Source organism: Patiria miniata, unplaced genomic scaffold (assembly GCF_015706575.1).
Source record: "Patiria miniata isolate m_02_andy unplaced genomic scaffold, ASM1570657v1 HiC_scaffold_20, whole genome shotgun sequence".
NCBI lineage: Eukaryota > Metazoa > Echinodermata > Asteroidea > Valvatida > Asterinidae > Patiria > Patiria miniata.
In genome coordinates this window covers 34,600,374-34,626,265 of record NW_024037059.1, presented here as the reverse complement: position 1 = coordinate 34,626,265, position 25,892 = coordinate 34,600,374, and the positions used below count along the sequence as shown (strand labels likewise).

The 25,892-nt window shown below is 39.8% G+C and overlaps 2 protein-coding genes across 2 annotated transcripts; one reads left to right on the top strand and one right to left on the bottom strand.

The window, feature by feature from the left end:
* Positions 1 to 2,033: 2,033 nt before the first annotated feature.
* Positions 2,034 to 3,218, bottom strand: LOC119728064 (sushi domain-containing protein 2-like; the record flags this gene model as incomplete). Its single annotated transcript, XM_038200140.1, has 1 exon — positions 2,034 to 3,218. A coding segment is annotated over one exon (795 nt), but the record flags the coding sequence as incomplete, so codon positions are not given.
* Positions 3,219 to 23,111: 19,893 nt separating this feature from the next.
* LOC119728063 (monocarboxylate transporter 12-like) lies at positions 23,112 to 24,831 on the top strand. Its single transcript, XM_038200139.1, has 2 exons — positions 23,112 to 23,910; positions 24,250 to 24,831. Exons 1-2 carry the CDS (start codon positions 23,112 to 23,114, stop codon positions 24,369 to 24,371), a joined length of 921 nt encoding a protein of 306 aa, XP_038056067.1. The 3' UTR covers positions 24,372 to 24,831.
* Positions 24,832 to 25,892: the final 1,061 nt, after the last annotated feature.

Sequence of the window (25,892 nt, the reverse complement as noted above, 5' to 3'; positions counted from 1 at the left end):
TTCTCCACAGACATACGACTCAAACTCTTGTGGTAATTTGAATAACAATCACAAGTTCATTTTTTATTAGAAAACAGCAGTTGTCAAGCAAAGCATAAGAAAAATCATACATTATTATCTTTATAAACTCATAAACAATTAAAACCACGTTCCACTCTGTCGTATAATGACTTATTAAGAGCAAGGACTTTCTACATAAAGTGTTGATAGTTTACGACACACGAAAAACACAACTTAAATGGGCAGGTAAAAATCATATTAATTTCCAATTAAAATATACCAAGAATACATTTAGACTGGTACACGGAATGTGTTTCAAAACAACACAAACGATTGGCTTTTAATCTGAGCAAGCAAAGGAGTGCAAAATGTAAATGTATGTACAACATGTACTGTTTGAAATCAACACTAGGGAAAAAAAGGTGTAATCAATACGGACTCCCCACTGTTATTTACAAAGATGGTCTTGGCAAGTGAATTTTTTTTTGGTCTTGGTAAAGCTAAGCGTAACGTCTATTCAATGGCAGAAAGTCTGCCCATTGAAGCGTAATTGCTGTCATCTTCGAGATTCGAAGGACGAACTATATAATTGAATTTAAACAAGTGTGCTTTTTCGTGTTGATAAAGAAAAATGATTTTTGCTCCTAATACCTCTACGGCATAATTCAGCTTCTTGCCTCGACAAAGAGAACATTTGAATTAAATCAACGTTAAGCATTGCTCACCGACCAAAATACCAGGTGTAGAATACTTTTTGAGATTGTCTCAAGATTCATTGTGAAAAAAAGTGTGACGTGATGTTTCTTTGGGAGGAAAGCGTGTTCAATTATATGCTCTGAAAAACAAGGGGCTTCTTTTTGTTGAAGCATTGGGCAAATCATTTTTTAGTTTTCTTAACTGTGAGTGAATGAAATTGCAATTTTCCTTGCATTCTCAGTAAGGTTCAAACAACGATTGTGCACAATTATTCCATGGGTTTTTATCTGTTTTTATCGAGCTGTTTGTAAGCACATAAAGCTGAAAGCAAAGCGTGAATGAATAAGTAACAAAAATTGGGTTACCATATTCCACAAAAACTTCAATCTTCAAAATGTTCAATTGTTAAAAGATGCGATTTTCCGTTTGGCCGGAACTCAAATTCCGATACATTCAAATGTTCTTTAAACACAAATTACAAGATTATTAATCATCGAAATTGCCTGTAATTAACACTGAATGAAATTGTACCAGATTATATAATTTCGATCAAAAGTCTGTCAGCCATTATCAAATTTAAAAACAAAATTTTACTGAAAAATATGTTTAAATCTAAAAAAAAAAAAATAAAAAAAAACACAAAGCACATTCAAAACTAACTACTTAGAAGCTACAAAGTACTGCGCGGTAAAACCATGTACTTTGTACTCGATCACTTAACACGATACTACAATGTGTGTAAATGGTAGACATATCAAAGTTCACGAGTCATAGATGTTGGATAATCGCCTTCACAACAAGAGCATACAGTACGTGAAATGCATTACTCACATAATGTATTATTCTAATCTAGGCGATTAAATATACATTCCTCATATCTAATTGAGATCTGTAATCTTTCTTAATTCAAATACTAGTTTACAAGAAAATTTGCAACATTTTACACAAATCAACACAGTCGCTCTGAAAAAAAAATCACTTTTAACCTTCAAAATGCAATGTAATACTTGAAATGTACATAAGGAGCAGTTAACTGATCTGTAATATTATTATTTTTTTTTTTTCATGATCGTGTTTTAAAGCGGGCTTAAGTGTGACCAAAGTTAAATCCTAAGGGTTGCAAAGTTCTTTCACCCATGTTTTATAGGTCCTCACTCAATTACGATCATGCTCTAGCAGTTTAAAACACTATTCGGTAGGCCAACTACTCGATAACTAAAAAAAGAACTGTGTAGGCTTACTTGGAACTATTTCCTGTGATTTTCATGTTGGGTCTTGAATCCAAGACATTTGGTTTGCTGTATTTATTTCTTTTCTACAGGAAATCAATACACATGTACTTCACTGCAATTGGTCTTATTCGCGAAGCTCCTTTTGTAAGTCTATCGTGACATTGGTTTGGATCTAACAAACGCTTTACTATTGCAATAGGCCTTCATGATGTTCACTTTACCAACTGCATGTTCCATACAAGGCCGGATCCAGAACACAATTTTTGGGGGCCAAAAAAAAAAAATTGCTCCTGAAAAAGTGGGTCCAAAAATGTTCCGCCCCAAATTTAATAGGAAAAGCAAGGGGAGGTGGTGCAAATGTTCTGCTTTTGTTCCATATCTTTTCGTCAATATAAAGAATGTGCAAAGTCCGTTCATTGTGCTTTTATTATGCTGAGTTGATTGAGCTAACTGTTTTATAGATATGTTTACGGGTCAGCTTCACCCGATTCTGATCTATTCTCGCCCCTTTTTTGAATATTTTCTCTGCATTGTAAAGAAGATAAGACCACCGACTGCGACGAGTACAGCTAGCGAGCAACCAAGACCAATCGCAGCTATGATACCTGACGATAACCCCCCCACCTCTCCACCTATATCTTCAATGCCAACACAAACAGGGAGACCAGACGACCACTGACCATCTTCAAGACAGGTCAATCTGGAAGACCCTGTCAAGGTGAAGCCATCATCACAAGCTACATCCACAGTGGCATTCACGAGATATATTGACCCAGACACCGACCCATTCTCCACATCACCCGGATAGCCACAGCTGACAATCTTGACCAACCCTTTCTGGACTTCATCTATTGTGCTTTCCTGCACAAGAGTCTCGTTAGCAAAAGACAGGCTGCCGGTGATTACCGCATCAAAGACACACTCAATGGAATCGCCACACAAGTCCTTGATTTCCTGACTCACTTCGTCGAGATCAGGAACCTCGAAGGTCGGAGAAAACTCAGGAAAGTGGTATGTGCTGTAGTCAAATGGGGAAATGTAGGTGAATATGGTGTCCTCTTGAGCCACCAACCACTCCAAACCAAAATCGTGAAGTTCTCTAAGCGAAGATCCCGGCTCCAAAATGGTTCCGTTTGGGAACTGAAGATCGTCATCTGGGTTTCCGTTTAAGTTTCCAAGAAGCCCTTGAACCTGACCCTGGAACTTAGCGCCTAGTTCAGCGATGAAAGACATCACATCTGTATCAATGTTCACAGTAACGGCGATGCCAGCACTGAATGCCATGTTGATTTATGTCAAGACAGAGTTGAAGCGGATTTGAACCCCTCGGAGGCGTTGGACTTTGACAGGTATCGAGTCAAGACGCAACGGCTCAGCGTCTACAAGAATCAGTGTCTCGTTCATGTTAGACATCTGCACCTGGACTTTGGAGGAATCATTGGTTTGAAGAACGAATGCCGTGTACACAGATGCGTTGGTGTTGCGGTACCGCTCCATACGGGCTTGGAAGGTTAAGTTATGTACTGCAGATGACGCCATCAGAAATTCTCCGGCTCCGTTGAAGGTGAACTTGTAGCCATCCAGACTTGTCAAATGGGGATCCCCGGTGCCCCCAGCTGGTCGAGGTGGGTCGTAGTCAGAACAATCATCTGATGGTCTGTACTTGTAGTATTCCTTACAGTTGTTTGACAGTTTGCAAAGGCAAAGCCAAGGAAGAACACCGAACCATTGATGCCAGATTATATTCCAGAACCCACCAGGACCAAACCTGTCGGCTGTTCCTCCTCCAGGAGGGCCTACTATGATGTTACCGTCTTTTCCGTAACAACACTGTTGGCCTGCTCCATTCGGCAATGAATTAACAGACCGGTAACAGTTCTCAGCACCCGGATGGAAGAAGGAATTCGCAAAATTATCCTCTTGTATAATCAGGTCTTGGCCAGCTTGTGCTGTGTTGCAAAGACATGCAGGAAGTCCAGTGGGAACAGTGGTTTTGAAGAGATACTTGGAAATTGTGCAGGTGCGTTTCATAATTTTATAAACTTTATAAATTCTTCTGGCCCATACAATCACGATTGGTATAGCTCGCTTTTGCACGGCAGATGGAGTAAGATATAATGCTTGAAGTGACAAATCATCACCGGTGAGTGATTCCAGGTCGCTTGCTTATTTAAGAGTAGACATAAGGTCTTACTCAGCCTAAGACCTACCTCACGATATGCCAAACGTTACAATCTATTGACGCGGAATGAAAGAGATTTAAACCGTTAAAAGAAAGACATGCCAAATTGAGTAAGACGACCGATTTGAGATTCAGTCTTTGTCTTTCTCGGCAAGAATTAGACAAGAATTTGTTAGTATTTAGAAAGGAGGATATTTTTTAGAAGGGAATTATGGAGGTGACTAACCATCTTGGCAAGGAGGATATTTTTAGAAGGGAATTACGGAGTAGACTAACTATCTTGGCTAGGAGGATATTTTTAGAAGGGAATTATGGAGGTGACTAACCATCTTGACTTGGAGGATATTTTTAGAAGGGAAATATGGAGGAGACTAAGTACCTTGGCTAGGTGGATATTTTTAGAAGGGAATTACGGGGGTACGGACCATCTTGGCTAGGAGGATTTTTTTTTTATTACTTATTTGTTTTTGTTTTTTTTATGGGAACTAGGGCCTATGGCGGTTCTCGGGGCAATCGAGTTAAAACAACGAACGGCAAAGTATAATTTCAACAGTAAACAGGGTTAGTGTAAGGTGCCGGTAAGTAAAAGTTCTTAGCAGTCTTCTTTTTAGCATGATTTCAAAAAGAAGCGAGACTCGTCAGGCGCAGTTCGCTTAGACCATGGGTAGGTTTCGTCTCGAGACTGCACGACCTACCCGAGAAGAACTTTTACATGGTGTTAAAGACAGGAAGAATACTGAACATTAAAAGGAGATATTTACATGTTACCTTGTGTTCTATCTTGCGGGAAGCGGTCCTTCGTGAACCCAGGCTGGCAGTGAAGTGTGTAGTGTTGTTGATGTACCCTAACGTGGCGCAGCCCCTAACGTGGCGCACTTTGATTTTTCGCCTGTAGCGCCTAGCTAGAGCAAAAGTTTTAACTGAAATTTCGCAGAAAGTGAAATTTCATCAAGTTCTAAACACTCCCGTTCATAAATCGCGAGTTTATTTACCCGTTACAAAGTTAAAAGAAAAATTTATTTTGGCGTAATTTTCCGATTTTATTTTCAAGTGCAAAGTGAACCCTTTGAAAATGCCCCGAAAAATAAGAAAATAATTTTCTGACAAACATCTGGCTGGGTTTGTAAGTAAAGATAATGATGATTTATCAGAATTTATCAAGTTTACAGAAATTCTTAAATGTTAATTTGGAATTTTCCGAGATTTATTCAAGTGCGCCACGTTAGGGAACACTCCGCCAATTTGTGCCCAATTTCCGGACGCCACCGTTTTTGCATTTCGGATTAAATTTTATGAAACCGAAATTGTTCACAGAGGTTAAATAGCAAACATTAAAAAGGTAAAAGTACCAGTATTTCACTGCATGAATTTGAGGTTTATCAACAAAGAGGTTTGGCAACACTACACGAGGAAAGTTGGGTAAGCTTCGAAGTGCGCCACGTTAGGGAACACGACTATGCTATGAGACGTCTGTCATCAACGAGGGCTGCCAGCTAGTGTGACGCGACGCAGAATCAATTTTGAAAATCGCGCACTCTCTGCGCGTATCGTGTTTAACGCGCGCGTGTTGTGATTTTCGGCGCAGATAATGATGAGTGCACTGAATGTAATGATAGTCAGTGCAAGTGGAAATACTTGTTTTCAACTGATTTTTATTAACAACTTCATCAGCTGTTGACATTGTTTGTCTTAGAGTGTCCTGAATGAATAACATTTAGGATACTAATTTATCGAAATTTTTTAACAATTATTGACATCGTAAGACAGGCCAGATTAGTCTTCCAAAGTTCAAAGACCTTTTTGGTGAGGAAGTTTTTGGTTTTGGAAACTAGGAGGTTATTTTTAGAAGGGAAATAAGGAGGAGACTAACCATCTTGGCATAGAGGATTTTTTTAGAAGGAAATTACGGAGGAGACCACAAAAACGGTTCGTAAAGGTGCCTTTAGATTTCGTCACGAGAATGCACGACCTAACCGAAAAGATTTTTTTATGTGATACTTAAGAGAAGAATTTGGTTTGTTTTGAGAAGGAAGAAAGAAAAGAAGGAACGGAAATAGAGAATTCAGGATAAGTAAGTCATTACGGAGGAATGTAATGAGGAAGGAAGTATGACTGTTAACAAGATTGGAATGAGAAAAAAGTGGAAAGGTCTCCTTACTCTCGATGACAAGAAGGAACGTTGGGTGCTAGAACCAGCATATAACATTGTTATTTAATGATCGTTAACTTGGTTATCGTTAAGATTGGAGTAAACCTAACGTTTACACAACCTAGATATACATCACGGTATAGCAAACGTTAAATCTGACACCGTGGTAGCAAGGCGGTTTCGACCTCTCAAAGAATATGCCTTTGAATGAGCATGACGACTATTTATAAAAGATATAGACATATATCATACTCGGCAATAGGGATAGTCAGTGAAGGAACTTGGGTTAATGAGTACACAGGTGTGTACAAAGTCACTCCAAAAAAACTTATGATCAGTGTATGGGTACGACAATATACGAGGTTCAAATAATGAGGTTTGCTATAAGACACCAATAAACAACTCATCTCTTACATGAGGTTTGTACCAAGACTGAGGGTTACTTCAACAACTTTATGCAAATTAGTAAACCGCTTTCAGTAATTCCAGGAAGTAAACCTCATAGAGTGGAGGGTCATTTTCACTACCAAACCTCTTAAATGTAATCTTTAATAATCAGCTCACGTTTGCAACAGGGGGACCCCAGGTTAGTTTATTTCCCCCCCCCCAACCTTAACCAACTTATGGACCGATAAGGTTGGTGACCTCTCGGTAAACCTCTAGGGTCAAAGACAATAGATCACACAGAATAAACCTCGACACAACGTTACCGAAACGGCAACCGTATCTTCCAATCTGCCTACTGATCTTTCAGCCTTATCTAATCTAAACACTACACGAGATCCACTCTACCCAAACACTACTCAATCCCCTCCAATTTAATGTTTCCCAACTCTGCCAGTCCCTAAGCAATATGCTCGCTATAACTTCCTTACCCCTGGTAAGTAATACTGCAGACGGCGGCCGGCAACTCGCAAAGCACTTCACCGCTACAGAAGGAACAGGTCAGCTTCAGCTCTGCTAGCTTCACTGCACTCACAAGCTCTCGTCCCGGACTGAGGTTGTGCGGTTCAAGAGTATAAACCTCTCGATTGAACCACGTTGCTCTGTCTCACATACGATGTTTACTCATCGATGGCTGGATGACGAAAACTTACAGTTCGTGCGTATTTCAGGGCGCATTTTGCCTCTTTAAAAAAATAATGAAGGAATTAGGTTCGCCACCCAGGCTTGTTCCGTCACACTTCATGTTACCACGCCCCCTCAACTTTGGGGAAAGCTAAAGGCAAAGTAGACATTCGTTGTTTGAAAACCCATCGAGTGCCCCTGCAAAGTTCGCCCTTGATACACTACTGCAGTCCTCCGAGTATTGTGAATTCGTCATGCTATTCCACAGCTAACACATCTTCCATACATTGTTATTAATTGTAGGGCATGTTCCCAAAGACGTCACACCGACAGGAAGAACATACATCTAAGCATCTTTATCGGTTTATTTTGCCCACATTATCAGTTTGAGTCAATACATTTAAAGCAGGCCACTCTTAATAGTTTAAAGAATATACATGCATTGATGAAACTGTGTCTGTAAACCTAAAATAGCCACAACATCCTGTTGTATAAACAGTTGGGACATAGTCTTACATTTTGGATGTGCATGTGATGTGAACTAATACAAGATAAGAAAGCAGCTGGTGGTAGCGTTTAAAAGCAGATTTAAAAGCCTTGCAGTGTTGTGTTGAATACAATTTCATTGAGTGATATTTTGAACAGGCATGGTGTCCGCAAATTTGTTTTAATTTGACTGTACGGTATACTCAGAATATTCGCACAAATAGGATCCCCATATCGAAACCAATTCTTATACATTATGTATATCGTAAAACGTATTCATATTTATTCCCTATTTATTTATGTATTCCAAAAAAAAATATTCTTTAATCGTACACCGACATTTGCATTAATCTACATCAACCGCTGCTCTTAAATTAAAGCAATGACCTGCCATAAAATAAACCCGGTATCACTAAGGCCGCAAAAAAATTGGCAAGCATAGTATTCCATGTACAGGCGCGGATCCAGAGGGGGGGGGTTTGGGGGTCCAACCCCCCCCCCCCCCCAGCTCGGTAAAAAAAAAAAAATTGAATACAAATTCCTTAACAATAAGTCGACCCCCCCCCCCCCCCCCCCCCCGTTGTGACACCAAAAAAAAAGTTATACTGGTAAAATGTTTGCCTGTTCAAAATACGGTACACCATTCTGTAATCTAGTGTTAATAATAATCGAATTTGAACAGCGCCCCCTATTGAAATATGGTACCAGCCCCCCCCCCCCCATTTTTTGCTGATGAATCCCCCCCCCCTGCGAACATTCCTGGATCCGCCCCTGATGTACTTATTCACATTACTGAGCTCAAAAGCTTGCAGCACTCAATTATACAGGTTTGTCAAACTTCATCGATTTCAGCAGAGATTGTTGTATGTAAATATTCCGTCACCGCAATTGTTCCTCATCAGTGTCGAGTAAAATTAATCGAAGTAGGGTTGCGTCCAGAGCTTTCTGGTGTACTTCCTCCAACAATATTCATGCCTTCATTTCATTATTCTGAACTTAAATTTTCATCTATAACACATCCCGGTTTAGGTACATACCAAGTGTCAACTCAATGAGACCTCTAGTTTTGTAGATATATTGGCCTTCAGCCGAAACAGCCATGTGTTTGTCCACAAACTTAAGTAAATCTAGTTTAAATTTATTTTATTTTGGTCAGATCTATATCATTTTAGCATTTCATTTGCCTACATTTCACATTGGTATTTGTGTATTTAACAACAAACACTCTAATGATCACTTAGGCCTACAATACATTGAATAATTAATGAATACAATAAAGTTGTATTAAGCCTCGGCTTATATGCTTTATTTAAATACGGAATGTGCGAATTTAAATTCTAACAAATGAAAAAGATTGTCTGCGTATAGGATTGCACATTCGTAATAATCGGCAACGCATCCGTCAAACTAAAAGCCTAATCACGTATTTTTGATCCTAAAAAAGAATCGTTGTGCACATAATATCTGTTTGAATGATGCAAAATGATTTCGAATGCTGGTTATTGCGAATATGATCCAGGATATACGTCGCTCTCCAAATCATCGCCTAATTGATTATGTATGTTTTACAAATTCAAATGCACATTTTCCAAAAATTTCCGGGAAAGCCTATATTAAAATTTCATACTCGTTTATTCGTTTCGATCTTAAAAGCAGCGAGAAAGATCAGTTGACAAGAAAAAAAATGCAGACAGCGCTAAACAGCGAAGTTAAACCTGGGTGCATAAAGACAAACGAATATGAAACTGGTAATATCTGCACTTTGAATAGATGACTCTGATACCGGGTCAAATCTGTCACAGGACTTAAAGGGTGTTTTCACTATGAGTTTCTGCAAGAATAATAATGAAAGTACAAATTATTGCGGTAAACTAAGGAGCACCGCTCCCCTGCTGTAATAAAAATCTGATACGAGTGTCCCAGCAACGCCAATGAACATTCCTTGCCATCCCAGGACACTAACCAACCGGTCATCACTCACAAGGAACTGTACCATGACGTCGAGGGCCTGAAAAAGCTCACACGCCTACGAATCCAGTAAGTGCTAACTGTCCGAAAAAAAAGGTCTGATGAAGGCGTCTAGGAGGAACGATACACCGACGATGCCTGCCCCGAAACACGCCCAAAATGTCATGAACGGTGTTAGGCCGATCTGCTGTAAGAGGGGTACTATCAACTTTCCGATAACGTTGCCAACACCAAACGCAGTGGGCAGAAATGAAGACTAAATTATACTCAAGCCCTGACTGAAACTGCCCGTGCGACATCATTGTGTCAACCACCCATGCACTGTAGGCAAAAGAGACAGTGCCTCTCGCGAGGACAGACGACCGACCTCGTGCTTCTGATCATTACCGGTAACATTCTGTGCATCTGTGAACCGTCTTTGCTTTATGTGGATTTGCCTTTCACATGGACACTCTTGCATCACATCCGCTGAAAGGGGCATTACTGTCTGAAATCCCTGGAAATGTTATGTTTGGATTGTCTAATTTTACCACGGTTCCTACACAGAAGGATCAACGACTTTGCCAAACTCTTGGTTAGATGCGTGATAACGGCCTAAGACTGGATTTGGTTCGTCTCTTCGATAACGCCCTCTACGTTGATGACGCTTGGCTGCGTGCACCGTGAACGTTTTAGCCGATTTTCGGTCAACTTTGACAGATTTTATTCTAAAAAAACGAGTTTGACAGAAAATTTGAAAGAATGGATTTTTTGGCAGATTTCTGGCAGAATTCTGCAAAAATTGTTATTTGACAGAAAACAGCAAATTTGCAAAAGAAATGGTAATTTGTTTACAAAAGCTTTAATTTTTTCAAACAAACCCTTGCATAATGGAACAAGTTGGCTGGTCTAGGTGTCGATGTTCACTGGGACCCGGATTTCGTCGCCGGACGCAACGGGGTTTGCCTGAAATTTACGCAATTTCATATTGTCTTTATGTGGCTATAGATTGTTATGATGTAATTTGAACATTAATTAAGGCAATACTACAAATCTGCATGTGTTGATAGTGTTTTATATTGTATTTCGAGTAATTCTGGGGAATTTGGCAGATTTTTGATAAATCTGACAGATTTTTGAAGTGCATTTAGCAGAATTCAGTCATGACCTTACGGTCACCCTGGCTGCGTGGCCCTTGCCAGTGCATGCATCGCGCTAGGGGCCTAATAGCTGTACGTATTGGAACATAATCCAAATCCACTGAGTACAGCCATTCAGCAACGTAATGGCATCATCCAGAAATGCAACCACCCGCCAGTACGACCACGACAGTTGGGGCTGGGTAATGGTGGCCACAGCGTTCACCTGCTGTTTGGTTCTCTATGGTAACTTGAAGGCGCTGGGTGTCCTTCTCATTCCGATGACCAACGACCTGGCAAGCGACCTGTGGCTGGTCGGATGGGTTGCAGTGTTGTACGATATTATGCATAATTTTGTGGGTAAGTACACACGCATGAACACAGACTTTGTCAACAGTAGCGGGCCCAAGGTTTTAATTACTTTCAGCATTGAGAGTAGAATCTGTAAAGCAAGGTATTTACTTAAGAAATTGAAAATGTGTCCCATGATTCGAAAAGCAAGTGACTTGTGTTCCATAAATAAAATTAATGCTATGTCTCTAGATAAGCCTTTCCTTTAACAAGAGTGGAAAAACCAACGGCCTCTAATGACTTTGCTCAGCACGTAGCTCTCGTGTGCGGCGGGCTTAAACGTGAAGAAAATTGGATGTTCCATAACAAACACGCAGGAGCAGTGGCGTAGCCACGGGGGGAGGGGGGGGGTCGACAGCCCCCCCCCCCCATGAAACCTTGTCGCCCCCCAGTCGCCCCCCCCCCCCCCACTGAGATTTTGAGTTTCTAAAAAAATTATCATTGATCTACATGACGCCCCCCCCCCCTTAAATGGTACAGTCCCCCAGCGCCGCCCCCCCCCCCCCCCCCACTTAAAAATTCCGTCGTTACTTCATGGTTATGTAGTTACCACTCATCAGAATTCAATAATAAAGATCAAAAACGTACACTCATGAATATTCGAAAATATAATTCGCTGGCTTTACAGACTTCGAGGCCAAATCGGGCGAAGAGCCATGCAAATCTGAAAGCCACCGCGCGCAGTGGTCTTTGTTGGAAAGTATTCATGGTATTGGCCACCAGTACCGGCCGTTATCATGCGTCTAACCAAGAGTTGGGCAGAGTTGTTCATCCTTGTGTGTAAGATCCGTGGACCAACGAGTCCTCGGACAACGACCTGTGGCTGGTCAGCTGGCCTGTAGCCGTCTACAGAATAATGAATGGATGCATGGGTAAGTACAAGATTCGAAATTTGAACTATGCGTATTTTCTGGCCCGATTGAAGTAAAAATTTAGGTTGCATAATTGTCAATGGGATGCAACGTCATACTTTTTCAGTGCCCATGTTTACACTCACCAAAAACTTCCTCAAACAATCGGGGATATTTCTGCGACCGAACACAAAGGCCGCCCGTCCCTATACTGCAATAGCCATAAAGTGCAGTTTTACCAGGATTTTTTTTGGGAGGGGGGGGGGGTTCGTCTTGATGCATCTTGGGTCAACTTTGTTTTTGGCGCTGTGTAAATGTGTTTTTCCTTTTTTTATTTATCAAAGTTGTTGTGGGAAGGGTAGTACAGAATTCATCTGTCTTCTTTTAAAAAATAAAAGGAAAAAAATATGCATTCATGTAAACTGAAAAAGAAAATAAAATTTAAATGAATAATGTTTTTTTGCATAGGATGGATTTACGAGTGGACTGAGAGTTTCAGCATGGTTCTCTGCGTGTTTGCTGGGGTTACGTTGATGTCTATTCCCTTCCTCGTTATCGAAGCTCCATACATGGATCATTCTATAATTTTAGGATCCCCGGCGGCCCTTCCTAGGCAAAACAATGCAACATAAGATGCATTGTTATGCCACAGAAAAAAGGCTATAAATTGTCATAGAAAATGAAACTGAAACAACACATATTCAGTTACATTCTTTTGCCCTGATTGATGTTAATTTGAAATTAGCAAGAGCAATGTAAATACAACTTAACCTTTTTTACCAAATATAAAACTGCTTTTTGGGAAAAACAACTTCATCAAAAAGGGAGCAACATGTAGATACATTGTTTTGCTGTTGAAACAATACTTTCGGTAAAATACATATTGTTCTGCCGTAGAATATTTTGGGAAATGTCGAAAAAATGCCAAAAAAATGGCATAAATTAACTCGGAAAATAAATAACGTGTGACTTTGAAATTCTGCTAAATGAAAACATCACCTACATATTCCCTTAAAAGGTTATTATCTTAAAAAGTCAACATTTTGAGATACATGGTTCGCCGCTGTCAGTGCATCTGACATGGACGGTTTTGTTACTTAGCAGGAAATTTAAACTAAGGAACCATTTGAACCCAGTTGATGAAACTGGCAGCTTCCAACTGGTAAGAACCAGAATAGGGATGGAAACAGTTATATACCAGCTGTTAATTATTTCTTTTGGGGTCAACAGTAGGAAGCAGTTTTTGCCAATTACTCATTTGATATTTAATTTATATATATATATATATATATATATATATATATATATATATATAAGATTTTACGTAGAAAACCTGCCAACATGATCCAAGACTGCACATCATGTTTGTTGCGGTAGATGTTCAATAATATGATGGGCCCTACTGATTTTACACTGTATGGGAATTTATTTATGTATATCGTGTGTATGACCTACACCCTGTCTAGCCTTGTGCAAGGTCACTTCATGCCCTTTGACACTCGAGCTATATAGTGGTCAACACACAGCATATAAATATGACCTTGCCGTGCCGCATACATATGTACCAGAAAAACCGTTAGGCCACACCGCGCTAGCATGCAGTTTACTAGCACATCCAAAATTGTTGAAGACGGAGCAGGCACATATGTACACATCGTTTTCTCCAAGAAAACACTGATTATCTGTATTGTATACAGTTCCAAATCCGTGTCCAAATGCATATCACACACGTCTGTAAACATACAAGTCAGCTGCAGTCTTTACCGAATGAGAGAGCCTTAAGTTTGGACTTCATCTTTGTGGACGTTTTTGGAGCCTAAGTTGATCTTGCTAATCCTATCATTATGTTGTTGTAGCCTTACTGGTAAGTTTGTACTGAATGTTTTTAAAAATGTAATGTCCAAGTTTTTTATTTGTATCTTACAGCATGGATTTCGTCACATTAGTACTACATTTTGTGTTTGATATTATTTGCTTAATATGCTTAACATTTATGATCTGGCCATGCTGGTGAAAGAATTAAGGCTCATATCCAAGCAATATACCGGTGCATGTACATGTATAGGCCCATAGGGTCCTATATAACACTCGAAGCAGTCACAATTATGAATACGAGTTTGGACTCCTGGTTCTCATACAATGCAAGAAACAACACACCTTTGATCATTTCAGGGACCAGAATAGTATTGGATAAAGTAAAGTAAATGAAATATGGCCGGAATTGGGATACAAATTAATTGCGGAACACAGTTTCTTCGGCATTGCAGAAGTTGATATGGTTACTTTTCGTTCTGAAAATTTAGCTGATGTTTAAATAATGTTAGAACTGAAAATAATAAAAGCCCAAACCCTGACAAATTGGTGGTTTCTGAAAGTGTACAAATGACACACTTATTGACACATTTATGTCAGACCAGAACATCTGTATTCATGAGTTGTTTTTTAGCTGTTTCGGTGTACACACCGAAACAGCTCTTGTTTTCGTTAAAAAATGTTTTTGTCTTTTTTAGCTGTTTCGGTGTACACACCGAAACAGCTCTTGTTTTCGTTAAGATTTTTTTTTTCTTTTTTAGCTGTTTCGGTTACAACCGAAACAGCTCTTGTTTTCGTTAGTGTTTGGGTTTTTTTTTTTTTTTTTTAGCTGTTTCGTTTACAACCGAAACAGCTCTTGTTTTCGTATTTTTTTTTTCTTTTTTCTTTTTAGCTGTTTCGGTGACTCACCGAAACAGCTCTTGTTTTCGTTAAGATTTTTTTTTTTCTTTTTTTTTCTTCTCCTTTTTCAGACTTTTTCTCCATAGGTTTAACACACGTTTCTTCCACCAGTCCACTTTGCCACTTTTTATAATCCGATTGATTTCAGACTTGGTACATACTTACACCACCACCCACAGATGGTCCTAGAAGAAATTTGTGATCGTGACGTCATCAGGTGTCAGGTTACGTCACATTAAAGATGCATTTTTCCCCATATGTTTTGTACACGTTTTAAAACACTCCAGTTTGGCATCTTCGTAAATCTGATCGACTTTAAACTTAATTCATACTTAGACCACCACCCACAGATGGTCCTAGACGAAATTCGTGATCGTGACGTCATCAGGTGTCGGGTTACATCACATTAAAGATGCATTTTCCCCCATATGTTTTGTACACGTATTAAAACACTCCACTTTGGCACTTTCGTAAATTCAATGTACTTAAGACTTGGCACACACTTAGACCATCACCCACAGATGGTCCTAGAAGAAATTCGTGATCGTGACGTCATCAGGTGTCGGGTTACATCACATTAAAGATGCATTTTCCCCCATATGTTTTGTACACGTATTAAAACACTCCACTTTGGCACTTTCGTAAATTCAATGTACTTTAGACTTGGCACACACTTAGACCATCACCCACAGATGGTCCTAGAAGAAAGTTGTGATCGTGACCTCATCAGGTGTCGGGTTACGTCACATTAAAGATGGATTTTTCCCCATATGTTTTGTACACGTTTTAAAACACTCCACTTTGGCACTTTCGTGAATCCGATCGACGTTAGACTTGATACACGCTTAGACTACCACCCATAGATGGTCCTAGAAGAAGTTCGTGATCGTGACATTATCAGGTGTAAGGTTACTTCACATTAAAGATGCATTTTTTTCCCATAGGTTTTGTACACGTATTTCTTCAAATCATACTTTGGCACTATATGTCTGATTGACTTTCCACTTGGCAGATGACATTCGAAGTGACTTCATCAAGTGTTCATCACGTGCACAGAGTATTTCAAATATCCGAAACAGCTTGTGTTTGTCCACAAACACATTTCTAGTTCTCTTTCAAACTCTTCTCCATAGGGTTTGTAAACGTTTTTTCTTTCACAAGGGCACTTTGGCACTTTCTTAAATTGCTTCAACCTCAGACTTGGCACACACTTAGACCACCATCCACGGATGGTCCTAGAAGAAATTCGTAATCATGACGTCATCAAGTGTCAAGTTACGTAACATTAAAGGTGCATTTTTTTCCATAGGGTTTGTACACGTTCTTTTCTCCATAGGGTTTGTACACGTTTTTTTCTCCATAGGCATTGTGCACGTTGTTTTCTCCATAGGCTTTGTACCCATGGGGTCGGACAACTCGACCGTTATCCAACTTGACATTTTGACAGCGTGCGCGTGCATGCCTTGCCGCCCTACAGCTGGCCAGGTCCCCGCGCACTCTACGCGGAACAGTCATGATGCCACAGATTTATGCGGCTTACGTAAATGTGACAAACTTGTAGTTGGGTATGTGAGTTGGGATAATCATGATTTATCAGAAGTTAACAATTTCAGAGAATTTCTTAAATGTTAATGTGGGATTTTCGGGGATTTGTTCAAGTGCGCCACGTTAGGAACACTGGAAAGAATTCCATATAAGCCTCCACCTCTATGGGCCATGACAGGAAACGTCAAAGTATTTTTAAAGATAATCTTGATATTTTCCCCTCCTAAATTTCCGTTTCTTCGTCAGATTTACAACTTTTGGTACTTTTCAAGTCATATCTAGAAAAATAATTGGAGTCCGTATATGGAATTCTTTCCAAGACGTCATTAAAATTCCCTTCTCGTCTGCTCAGTGCTATTGGTATTTTCACTCCCAACATAGTTGAACACATTTCGTTTTTCCTACTTCAAATATAGACACCACAAATAAGTTGCTAAATACAAGTACACTTTGACACTTTCCTAAATCATCATCTATCATCAGCTATCATCATCTGCACACCTGGGTATGTCCATAAATAAGGGGTCCAAAAGTGTGACATTTTTGGTGTCCCTGTTACACCAGACCTGTTATTTTGCCATTCAAGTGTCAATAAAAATGACTTCACACTATTTTTCATTTGTTTACCAGGTAGTTTGCTTTACATAATCACTCTTAGAATCAGAGACATGTGTCCTGAATTACAAAATCTTACACAAGTCAGATGTAACTCGGACACCAAAATTTGACCCTAAATTTATGGAATCACCCACCTACGCTTTGCACGCGCACCCGTTCCCAAACGACTTTACACACTTGGCACACACGGCAAAAACTTGGAATCCCCACACAAAGGTTCTCGGTTCGATAGCCGCCGATGGCCACGTCAATCTTTTTCATTCAAAGACAGAAAAAACACCGAAACAGCTCGGTGTTTGTTTACCTACAAACACAACGTCCGTCTAGTTTTTTTTTTTTTTTCTTTTTAGCTGTTTCGGAGACACACCGAAACAGCTCTTGTTTTCGTTAAGATTATTAGCTGTTTCGGTGTACACACCGAAACAGCTCTTGTTTTCGTTAAGATTTTTTTTGTCTTGGTTCTTATTTTTTTTCTCCTTTTTCAGACTTTTTCTCCATAGGTTTAGCACACGTTTGTTCCACTTTGCCACTTTTTTAAATCCGATTGATTTCAGACTTGGTACATACTTAGACCACCACCCACAGATGGTCCTAAAAGAAATTTGTGATCGTGACGTCAGGTGTCAGGTTACGCCACATTAAAGATGCATTTTTCCCCCTAGGGTTTGTACACGTTTTAAAACACTCCACTTTGGCACTTTCGGAAATTCGATGGACTTTAGACTTAGTACACACCTAGACCACCACCCACAGATGGTCGTAGAAGAAATTCATGTTCGTGACATCATCAGGTGTAAGGTTACTTTACATTAAATATGCATTTTTCCCCATAGGTTTTGTACACGTTTTTCTTCAAACCACTTACTTTGGCACTTTCATATGTCTGATTGACTTTTCACTTGGCAGATGACATTCGAAGTGACGTCATCAAGTGTTCATCACGTGCACAGAGTATTTCAAATATACGGAACAGCTTGTGTTTGTCCACAAACACATTTCTAGTTTCTTTTTCTTCTCCTTTTTCAGACTCTTTCTCCATATGGTTTGTACACGTTTTTCTGCCACCAGTACACTTTGGCACTTTCTGATATCCGATCAACTTAAGACTTGGTACATACTTAGACCAACACCCACAGATGGTCCTAGAAGACATTCGTGATCGTGACGTCATCAGGTGTCGGGTTATGTCACATTAAAGATGCATTTTTCCCCATATGTTTTGAACACGTTTTAAAACACTCCACTTTGGCATCTTCGTAAATCTGATCGACTTTAGACTTAATTAATATTTAGACCACTACCCACCGATGGTCCTAGACGAAATTCGTGATCGTGACATCATCAGGTGTCAGGTTACGTCACATTAAAGATGCATTTTTCCCCATAGGGTTTGTACACGTTTTAAAACGCTCCATTTCAGCACTTTCGTTAATCTGATCGACGTTACACTTGGTACACACTTAGATCACCAACCACAGATGGTCCTAGAAGACATTCGTGATCGTGACGTCATCAGGTGTCGGGTTATGTCACATTAAAGATGCATTTTTCCCCATATGTTTTGAACACGTTTTAAAACACTCCACTTTGGCACCTTCGTAAATCCGATCGACTTCAGACGTGGTAAATACTTAGACTACCACCCACAGATGGTCCTAGTAGAAATTTGTGACGGTGACGTCATCAGGTGTTAGGTTACGTCACGTTAAAGATACATTTTTTCCCATAGGGTTTGTACACGTTTTAAAACACTTTGGCACTTTCGTAAATCCGATCGACGTGAGACTTGTACACATTTAGACTGCCACCCACAGATGGTCCTAGAAGAGGTTTGGGATCGTGAAATCATCATGTGTCAGATTACATCACATTAAATATGCATTTTTCCCTATTGGTTTTTTACACGTTTTTCTTCAAACCACACACTTTTGCGCTTCTATATGGCTGATTGACTTTACACTTGGCAGACACTATATAAGACCAGCAGCCGAAGTTGGTCCCTCATGAATTCGTAACGACGACGTCATCGTGTGTCAAGTGACGTGACAATAAATGTGCATTTTTTAAATCGCTATAACTTCGGAAGTACAAGTCCAATTAAAACTTGGTATGCACATTCACATGGATGTGTTTTAGATGGAAATTGAAGTGACCTCATCATCAGATGTCATGTGACGTCCCTTAACAGGGGCATTTTATTCTTATACAGGCCGATAATGTTTGATTTGGTTGTAACTGACATGTACGTACAATGTGCAGTTATAGATGACATTTGTAGTGACGTCACTGATTGTTCATAACGTGCTCAGAGTATTTCAAATATCCGAAACAGCTTGTGTTTGTAGACAAATTTCTTAGACTAGTTAATTTTGTGTTCGGTTTGTTATCAATGTCAGGGAGCCATGGACACAAGGGAACAGTCAATCGGTAGCGTGAAGAGAAGAGTTTTGCAACAGAGACGGGCACGACAGTGATGGGAAAAGGTTCAGTAGACACTGAAGAAGCACGTATAACTGCAGTAAATTAAGTGACTCGAGGTGTAATTGTTATGCCAATTTGAAGCATGCGAACTGGATATCCAAACATTGACGTTATTTCTGCAAGGCTTCAGTGTTACAGCGTTGATGATTTTTATCTTTGATTCGATACAACTTGACTAGTTTTGACAGTACATGAAAGTTCTTTGCTTCCTGGACCTGTTTTCTGGTAGTGTAAGTCTGTAAATTTTTTGTCAAACAATAGTATGATGATCTGAGACTGAATGTTAATTGTCCTGGATTTATCAAGCCATTGAAGTTTCCTGTAAATTTAGTCACCAAGATTGAGACGATGTGCGGTTTCATAATTTGAACATTTGTGAGTAGGCTACCTTTACTGTTTTAACGTGGATTGTGGCCTATTTTTGAAACAAGACTTTTATAGTGAACTTAAGAGGCATTAAATTCAAAACAAAACCTTATCTCTTTTATTCCAAACTTTCAAATTTGCATGTAAGTAGGAAATTATCTTGCCATTAAAAAAACTTGTAAAAATCATGTGAAAATCAACTGTAAAAGAACTTGCATCGCCATCTTGAGAATTCTTCATGGTTCAACTTCAAGGCTTCTGCATTTATTGAAGCCAATTAAATTTCATTGATTATTATTATACACATTTTGTTAACAGTGTCAAATAGATACAATTAACGTACAGTATTTGCCAACAGTATTTTGATCCCCTTTGTCTCTTTTGTAATACATGTTTCCACATGGCACTCTTTATTGTCAATTAATTGCAAAATATGTATCTAGATATTCATCAAACTAGCTCCCTTGAAGCAACCCACAGATCTCAGCCCGCCTTTTCAAGACCAGTTCAACCTGTTAACGACAGTTTCCAGTTACAGACCAATTCAAAACGACTTAACAGTTCCAAGCCAGTTGGCAACAGCTCATGTCAGTTGGAAACCAGTTTGAAACCATGTTCACACCAGATGAATTAGTTAAACCAGTTGGAAACCAATTAAACCAGTTGAAAACCAATTAAACCAGTTGCCCAGTTCCTCCCAGTTAAAAACCAATTAGACCAGTTGCCCAGTTCCTCCCAGTTAAACCAGTTGGAAACCAGTTCATACCAGTTAAACCAGTTAAACCAGTTGCTTAGTTCATACCAGTTAAACCAGTTGGAAACCAGTTCATACCAGTTAAACCAGTTGAAAACCAGTTAAACCAGTTTTCCAGTTCTTACCAGTTAAACCAGTTGGAAACCTGTTGAAACCAGTTGGAAACCTGTTGCCCAGTTCATACCAGTTAAACCAGTTCAAAACCAGCTCAAACCAGTTGAACCAGTTTAAACCAGTTAAAACCAGTTAAAACTAGTCACCAATTCCCAGTTCAACTGGACCAGTGAGGACCAGTTGAAACCAGTTCAACTGGTTTCAACTCACCTTGAACACGAATTCGTTGACCCGCAACTTCCAGATATTTCCGCCGGGTCGAGCTTGTTTGTATTAGAGTAGAATCTGAAATGTTGTATTGGATTGGAGGGCCCAATTGTTTACTTGGATAAAAAAATACAACTGTCCGGAAATTAATTTAACGAAGCATTTCAGTTTGGTATTCCATCGGATAATTATCTTCTTGTAATCGAATGGAATGGATGATTTTATTATGTATGAATTTGGTATATATTATAAAACTTTAGGACAGACAATTAAATAAAATAGAATGGACGTGAGCCGTATAAGACACTTGCTCACTCATGAGTAAAGTATATTTGTGACGTTTTGGTAAACCAACGGTTCTGTAATAAACATGTGGACCATTTTCAGCCATCCAAAAAGTAACCTACTATAAATTATTGTTTCTCCCCTGGCATGCGGTCATCTTGAAGAAAACACCATTTCTAAAGATGAGTCAAGTGACACATTTTTCAGAACGGATTGACTCACCAATGAAAGGACATTATTCTCGTTTGTCGGTCGCGAGATTAACACACACAAAATGTGGACAAACACCAGCTGGCTTTAGGCGATTTGCCCAAAAAAATCTGAAAATCACGCGTACAGTGTACGTGATTTCATGGGCTGGTTATATCTTTTAAGCTCAGCACCCCTAGAAATCAAACAGGATAGATATTTGCCTCACGGCCTTGCGAGGCAGAAACTCAGCAAAAATTCTCCATACACGGGGATATTGTGTGAGCCATACGTGCTGAGCAAACGGCCTCGGGTGACTTTGTGCTCAGCACGTTGCTCTCGTGTGCGGCGGGCTTTATAGTACCCGACAAAAAGTCGAATACATTTACGAATCTTTGCACCACGTATCGTACCAAAGTTGTATCTAGGCTGTGAGGTCAAGTGTACAGCGTAATTTATTGTATTTGAGTGAATGTTTTTAGTGTTAACTTCAGGAATCAGTATTTCAACAGCACATTAGAGCAGATTTATAGCAGCTATCGTAGAGGGTGGGGATGCATTTTGCTGAGATATGCATGAGTTAACCTTACGTGCATTCCTTCTTACGGAATACATTTTTTTCTAAAGATGCCCCCCCCTACAGATTGCCGCTATACGCATGAGGTCTATTTGTTCTGTCCTGAAGCATTTTTTTTATACCATTGAATGGCAGGTCAACACCACTGTGATCGCGATTAAGAATTACTATTTTTCCTTGTCTCGGCAGGGCCTGTTGTCGGAGCACTAAGTCGCTTGATGGGCAGCCGTCCCATGATGGTGTTTGGTGGACTTCTTACTACGACTGGCTTCATGTTAACGTCAATATCATCCAACGTTTTCGCTGTGGCTGTTTTTATTGTTGGATTATCAGGTACAATTATATCCCCGGTCAATATCAAGAACAGATGTAATTCATTTTTAAGTAAATGTTGCCAAAGGTTGAAGACTGAGTGGCCAGAAACTACACTCAACCAAAAAAGAAATTCCCCCTTTCGATACTTTTTTGTCTACTTACTAAAAACTACTGAGCACCTCTCGCTCAAATGACGACTAATCAGTACAGAAATTCCTTAGCAATCCAGTCATTCTCTTTATTTGGCCCCAAACAGTGAAAATGTATGCAATCTATGACCAATGATACAGAAAACAGTTGCACTTTTGTATACGTTCAAGTTGTGGTTCACACTCACCTTGCAAGTATACAAAAGTGCAAATTTTTTCGGTACCATTTGTCATCAATTGCATAATTTTGCTTACACATTATCGTCGTTTTGGGTCAAACGAAGAGTAATTCTGGATTGCTAAGAATGTCTGTACTGATTAGTTGTAATTTGAGCAAGATGTGCCACGTAGTTTTTGAGTTAGAAAAAAAAGTGTTAAGGGGGACTTTCTTTCTTGGTTGAGTTTTTGTCCATATTAATCTTAGTGGCTTTCAAAATAAAACAATATTACTTCTAACCTAGCTTGCAAGAAACAAAATATTAGGCCTACAATAAAGACCCTTTCACACTAGTTATACGAGCCTGTTGATGATTTCTAGCTACCAGATTGAATTTACTGCAAACATCCTATTGGCCAAGCTCAAGACCAGACACATTTTTGTTCCAGGTATAGGGACTGCATTTAGTACGTTCATCAGCTTGGCACTCACGGCTTCGTACTTCAAGGACAAATATCCACTTGCCAATGGACTATCAACAATGGGTGTTCCTATTGGGATGATGGCTTACGGACCAGTTACGCAGGTGCTTCTTGTCACCTATGGCTGGAGAGGAACCATGCTCTTAGTGGGAGGTATCTCGTTTCATCTAGTGGCGTGTGCTATGTTAGTGCGACTGGATCCATCTTCCTCCTCACCAGACAATGAACAGTACCAAGAGGTTTCGGTAAACGATGGGGACGAAAACCAGTCGGCGGGAGAAGGCAGAGATTGTACTGATGACAAAACTGATAACTCAAAGAAGAGTTGCTGCGATCCAGACCATCGACAAAATAGGACTGGAATGTGTTGCCGAAACATTGTGAAAGCAATTGATATGGCTTTGCTGACAGATGTCAGGTTTGTTTTGCTAATTTGTGCGAGATGCACAGCCAATTTTACCTATAGTGCATGGGTGGTTTACATGGTGTCGCACGGGCAGTTTCAGGGCCTTAGTGAAATTCAAGCTTCGTTTCTGCCCACTGCGTTCGGTGTTGGCAACGTTATCGGAAAGTTGGTATTGCCATTCCTGCAGCAGATCGGCATTAAACCGTCCATGACATTCTGGGCGTGTTTTGGGGCAGGTATCGTCAGTGTATCGTTCCTCCTTGACGCCTTCATCAGACCTTTCATCGGACAGTTAGCTCTTACTGGATTCGTAGGCGTTGGTTACGGTGTGGTTTTTCAAGCCCTTGACGTCATGGTACGGTTTCTTGTGAGTGATGACCGGTTTGTTAGTGTCCTGGGATGGCAAGGAATGTTCGTTGGCGTTGCTGGGACACTCGGTGGATTGATATCAGGTTGGTTCGTTTAACATATGTTTTTAATACAGAGGAGCAGTGCGGTGCACCATTTTGGTTTACATCGATAACTTGTACTTAATTTTTTGTTTGCAGAAGCTCAGGGGGAAAAAACTATAAAAAGTCCCGTGTCAGTTTGACCTGGTAGCCGAGTTATTGAACGTGTAAATTTTACCAGCCCAGCGCTGCGTGTCTTTATGCACCCAGGGTCGACTTCGTTGTTTAGCGTTGTGTTAATTTTTCTTCTTGCCAACAGGTTTTTTTTCTGACGGGGGGTAGGGTGTACAGATTTCTTTCATTGAAACTAAAGTACAAATAAATGTCTTTTTTTTTTCACAGGATGGATTTACGAGTGGACGGGAGGTTTCAGTATAGTTCTCTGCGTGTTTGCTGGAGTGACGTTGCTTTCTATTCCCTTCTTCGTTACCGAAGCTCTATACGCCAAGCGAAAGGCACTCTAACATGGATCATATTCTAAAATTTGTGGATCCTATAATTTTCGTTTCCCTTGTCCCTGTTGCATCAGACATGTACGATTTTGTTAATGCTGGATGAACCCCTTAAACCCTTTACCCTAAAAGTGTTTGTCAAGCTAACTACATAACCAACAGTTGAGAATAGTTTGAGCTCATGTTTATAATGATACTGAAAGGTTAAAAAGTTCCGAGTTATCAGGAACAGGAACAATGTAACACATTGGACCCGAAATTTATAACATGATCATGCGTTTGTGTGACAGTTAAGGTGCATGCATGGACATCCGATTATACAGCATATTGCGCTCTATGCAGCCGAACGACATCAATGGTAGAGGGCGCTATCGATGAGACGAATCCGTTTCGTCCATAGTGCCATCTACTGTTGATGTCGTTCGGCTGCATAGCGCACTATAGGCGACCTATGAGCTCCGTGCGCTACCAAAAGAGGGCGCCCTTTTACCTAACAACGACGTCCCATGGGCGGGACATTTCGCCGGTTGACGCGCACCGTTCCTTGGGTGTGACGCACGTACACCAGGGGGGTTTGTACTATTTACACGCAGTGGCCGCGCTTCGCGGCAAATGAATTGCAGTCAGCCAAGATGGCATCGGTCGATCACCCCCAACTGTACTTCCTTTGCCGGTGAGGGGGTGTTTGTGAACAGAGCGGATATGTAAACGAACATTATATCAATCCAGTCTTGGACCAAAACTAATTCAACCTAAGCTACAGTCTTCGAGTGAATAACTACAATGGTTCGATTTTAAAACTTCAATTTTTACGAACTTCAAAACACTGGAGGGGCCATCAATCGCAACTGTAAAAAAAAAAAGTTTTTTTTCTTGTCATAAAACCCCGAAGTCAATTTAACACTTTCGCCATTGTAACTTGAATGAAAATCCTAGGGTTAACTTTCTCAACAGCAGTTGTCAAAGCTTCCCTAAATCAAAGGATAAAAAATATCAGACATCGATAAACATAACAATAATTAAAAGTTTAAACCACGATCAGTTTGTCGTAATAAGCTTAGTAAAAACAAGAAAATTTACATAGGAATTATAATTTGCATACAGTGTTGTTAGACGAATTTCACGCAAACGGTGCACACTACTGTAAATGGGCAATTCCTTGGTTTTGTAACTAATTTTATTTAATTTCCAATGTAAAAAAAATACATATTCTTCGCGTTTTTTTAATTTGAAGAACACATTTAGACTTATAAAATGAACTTGTTTTAAAAAAAATTAATAATTTGAGTGACCAGTTAATAATCTTAGTGTGCAACATTTTAGACAGCACAAAAAGGAAAATAATGTACCCGATACGGATTCCTCGTTATTATTCACCATGGATGATCTCTGCCAGACAACTAGACTCTTGGTATTGGTAAGTCTAAGAAAAAATTCTATATAATAAAACGGCAGGAAAGTCTTCCAATTGAAGCGTAGTTAAATTTTAATTAATGGACTTTTTCGCGTTAAAAAATTGTTTTACTCGTAATA